This window comes from Neltuma alba, unplaced genomic scaffold (genome assembly GCF_004799145.2).
Source record: "Neltuma alba isolate B1F8T4 unplaced genomic scaffold, ASM479914v2 tig00011326_pilon, whole genome shotgun sequence".
NCBI lineage: Eukaryota > Viridiplantae > Streptophyta > Magnoliopsida > Fabales > Fabaceae > Neltuma > Neltuma alba.
In genome coordinates this window covers 16,898-21,317 of record NW_021636032.1, presented here as the reverse complement: position 1 = coordinate 21,317, position 4,420 = coordinate 16,898, and the positions used below count along the sequence as shown (strand labels likewise).

The 4,420-nt window shown below is 37.0% G+C and overlaps 1 protein-coding gene across 1 annotated transcript; it reads left to right on the top strand.

The window, feature by feature from the left end:
- Window positions 1-672: 672 nt before the first annotated feature.
- LOC114712031 (transcription factor bHLH67) lies at window positions 673-4,016 on the top strand. The gene is made up of 4 exons (XM_028896484.1): window positions 673-1,130; window positions 1,487-2,059; window positions 2,159-2,542; window positions 3,621-4,016. The coding sequence occupies exons 1-4, from the start codon at window positions 1,095-1,097 to the stop codon at window positions 3,705-3,707; spliced, it is 1,080 nt and encodes a 359-aa protein (XP_028752317.1). The 5' UTR covers window positions 673-1,094; the 3' UTR covers window positions 3,708-4,016.
- Window positions 4,017-4,420: the final 404 nt, after the last annotated feature.

Below are 4,420 nucleotides of genomic sequence, written 5' to 3'. Positions count from 1 at the left end.
AATTTATAGAAATTAAAGTCATAGTTAAAAAAAAAAAAAGAACAAACGTAGCCAAAAAATGGGAGGAGATGAGAATGAATTTAATGTCTATCTTTTTCACAAGACACAACTTATCCTAAGTTTTGGATTTAACCAATGGAGTGACACAAATAATTCATGACAAAAAATTAAGTATTTTGAGCTATGGAGAATTGACAGGGTGACCTAAGTATTTATCTAAGTATAACGTAAAATTATTTAAAATAAATTAATTTAAACATTTTCTAAGTGCTTATTTGGCATCAATTATGAATATATTTTATGCAAATTGAGACAAAATTTATCTCAAATGCCTACCTTGGATTTCATAGATTATAATTAAAAAATTATTTATAAGTTATTTTAAATAAGCCCTCAATTCATATTCAATCCAAGGAGACCTTGTCACTATTTATAAATGTTACTGTCTATCATAAATAATGCACAACATACTTGCCTGGGAAAAAATATCAATTCGGTAGCGCGTGAGAGGGTGTGGGTGAGGGTGAGGGACTTGTGCTTGTGTGTGTGTGTGTCCCACAACTGTTCGTGCCCTGTGATGGACAAAACTGCCACCCCCAATAATGCTCGGGACCTTGTAAACCAGACAACCCTCTCTCTCTCTCTCACTCTCAAAAGCTTTCACCAACTCGTCACAGTTCTCAAATGCATCGTCAGCTATATCTCTTCTATCTAAAGTTGAAACCCAGCCTGAGAGTTCAATATCCCGTCGTTGTTCACCAAAAGCTCTCCGTTAACCTCCTTATTTATCACCATCGATTTGACCCAAATTACCAGTTTTCTATTTATACCTCCCTGCGCCGTGAGTCGTAGCTGTTTCACTTCACGCACCAGCATTTATTATATTCCATATATAAGAGTATCGTTAGCATCAGAAAACAAAAGAATATATAGCCGAGGGGAGGAATATATCGTCTTCTTCTTCTGCCTCTTTGGGGATAAACATTTATTACTATTGTTTTGTGAGTATCACTATACGGAATGTTGGTCACCAGCTACAGTGAGAGCGAAATTAATTAAGATCTCTTCTCTTCTCTCTCTCTCATTCAGTTCTGATGATGGAGAGGATTCAAGGACCCATCAATCCCTGTGTATGTTACTTTCCTAGTTTCATGCCTGTCTTTCTTCTCTCTTCTTCACCTTTCATTGCCTCGAACCCTATTTCTAGAATCAAGGAAAGTACTGCATTTACTCCCCTAAAAAACGCTTGCATTAAATACATTCTGTTATTTTCCAGGAAATATATATATCTGCACTGGTTTAGTGTTTTCCTTGTTTTGACATTCCATTTGTGTTCTGATTTTCATAGCCCCACCTCTCTTTGGAGATCCTCAATCCGAAGCCCACTATTGGAAGCATATGCTATATTCTTTGCTTTTTTTGGGTTAGTCTGAAAAATGAGATAAATAACTCTTATCTTATTTGTTCTCAATAACTTGTCTTGCAGTTCTTTGGTGAGCATTTGGAAGTAAATTGTTTCGAACAAGGCTTCATCAACGCAGAGGATGAGGAACAACCTTATATATCGAGCTTAGAGGATGAAAAGATGCCGTTTCTGCAGATGTTGCAGAGTGTGGAATCTCCACAGCAGTTTTTCCCATTCGCAGAGGCAAATTTTCAAACACTTTTGAGGCTACAGAACCTGAAGAAACAACCAGCATGGGAAGAAAAAGCTCACATACCCAGGTTGGAGACCCAACTCCATGCCAAAGAACTTGAAAGCTGCGTCACACACGACGTTGTCGAGATCCCCTCGCCAGTGAAATCCGAAAACAACGAAGAATCTCATCTTCTTCCTCGTTCAGCCACAATGGTTCAGAAAGAACCCACCAATCAAGCTGAAAATTCTAGCAGAGACCCCAAACGGAGAAAGCGAAAGAGAACGAGACCTGTGAAGAACAAGGAAGAAGTGGAGAACCAGAGGATGACCCACATTGCTGTCGAACGGAACCGGCGACGCCAGATGAACGACCATCTCAGTGTTCTAAGGACACTCATGCCTCCTTCCTATATTCAAAGGGTAATGACAAAATATTTGAACGAAACCCCATCACTTCAAATTATCGTTTATTTTCTCCTAATTCAGGTTAAAAATTCAATCTTTGGTCTGATTTCTCAGGGTGACCAAGCGTCTATCATCGGAGGTGCAATTGATTTCGTGAAGGAATTGGAGCAACTACTTCAAACTCTCGAGGCACAGAAGAGGATTAGAAAGAACGAAGAGATTGGATCTCCTTATGGAGAGACTGTGAAACCATCGACGCTTAGCTACGAAGAAGGAGAAGTAGAGTGTAATACTGGGGGCGAAGAAGAAGAGGTGAAGGAAGCAGAGATCATAGAGGTGATGGTGATTCAGACGCATGTGAATTTGAAGATTCGATGCACAAAGAAACAGGGGCAATTGGTGAGAGCCATTGTTGGGTTGGAAGATCTTAGGCTCAGCATTCTGCATCTCAACATCACCTCCTCGCTGGGATCGGTACTTTACTGTTTCAATCTCAAGGTATCACGTTTGTCTACTTTTATTTTATCTTTCCCCTCCTTTTTCTTTCGATTTTGTTGCTTTTTGAAAAACAAAAAGAGGGTCAACTCATCAAAAGGGAATCGAGTCAGTGTACCGTTCTTCTTCGGTGTTCTGACTTGCAGCCTAAGCAAAACCTAGCTTCCCCATTTCCAACGATGTCTACGATTATTAAAAAAATCAATTTTTTATTTATTCTTTGGATTCTTTTTATTTTTCCTCTTCGGCTAGGCTGTACTTTTGAGGAGGTTAAGATTCTTTATTTTTGAAATATTTTAAAATATGTATAATTATAATAATAAAAGAATAGTATAATTTACAGCTCCTTTACAGCTTTCATAATTTCATGGATAAACGCCATGTACAATTTATCCAAGTTTTTGAGAGTATGAAAAGCTTAGCATCCAAAAAAAATCTCAAGGGTAGCAATATGATCCTATCATGACACGTTTTTTTTAATATTCAATTTATTATAGAAAAAATTGGTGATAAATCCTCGTTAAAAATTTACTTAGCAAATGAGACTTCAGGATTTCATGCAACTTAGTTTCCTTCGTGTGTAATTTATCTTTTCTTGTGTCTAGTAGTCTTTCTTTATGCGATGTGTAATTCAATTTTCTTTTGAGCAAATGATATTTTTTTATGTGCAAGTCATCTTCTCTATATACAAATTAATTCCTTACATCCAAATTGTTTTATGTAAATCATCTTTTTTTTTTTGTGCAACTTATCTTTCTTTATGTATAAGTAATCTTTTCTCACACAATCAATCATTCCAGGGACTATTTACTAATTAAATTTGCAACAAGGGATTTATCTCTAATTTTTCTTTTATTATATGTCAATCAATCAGAATAAGGGCAGTGTTTTCAGAGGAAAAAAAGTTTTATTCCTAAAACATGCAGAATAATGAAAGAACAAAAATGATGACTTAATCCTGGACTCTGAAAATAACGAGATTAAAAAGGTCAGCTTTTGTATGCATGTGGGTTTGATTGTTGGGTTGATGTTATAGTGTAATGGAAGTAGAAATATGTACAAAAGGGTATTGATGGTGCAGATAGAAGAAGAGTGCAGGGTAGGGACGTCGGCGAATGAAATAGCAGAAGCGGTCCGGCATATATTCAGACCCATTGGTAATCAGTAGCAAGACAGACACGGAGGGCACTGAGGTTGACGATGAGAGAGAGAGAGAGAGAGAGAACAAGAATAAAAGGACGACGAAGAAGAAGACGAGGAGGAGGAGGAAGAAGGAGAAGGAGAAGGCACGCCTTGGAAGGGAAACGGGGAACACAGGGCACTCAAAATCTTGTCTGCTTTTATGCATGTGAGTTGTATTTATCTGGGCGTGTTCTTCACTCTAATCACTCCAAGAACCAGCACAGCTCAATCATATGCATATCATATATAATCCCCTTTCTCACTCTTGTTTGGTGTCCTTTTTGGATGGATAAGATTCACAGCTGTGGTTAAGAAGAATGCTTTATCTGTTCAGGATTGCCAAAAAGTATTTTCAATCACATTATCCCCTCATCTATATCTATATATATATATATATGCTTCATTTCTTCTTATCTCTCTCCTCATCTCAACTTTACAGTGTGAAACCAAAGACCTGCAAAAAAGTAACGCCTAACTTGGATTATTCGCGGTTGTTTGGGTGTGTCTGTGTCTGTTTATATGCGTGGGACATTGATTTGATTGACAAATTGGCATTGGAATTGGAATGATTATGAATAAATGTACAAAAATATCTGTTGTCATGTAAAAAGATTTAGACTGTTAAAATGAAAATGTGGATAAATAAGAAATAAATGAAAAAGCAGTTATCAATGAACAAGTTGTCTTAGTATGGTAACA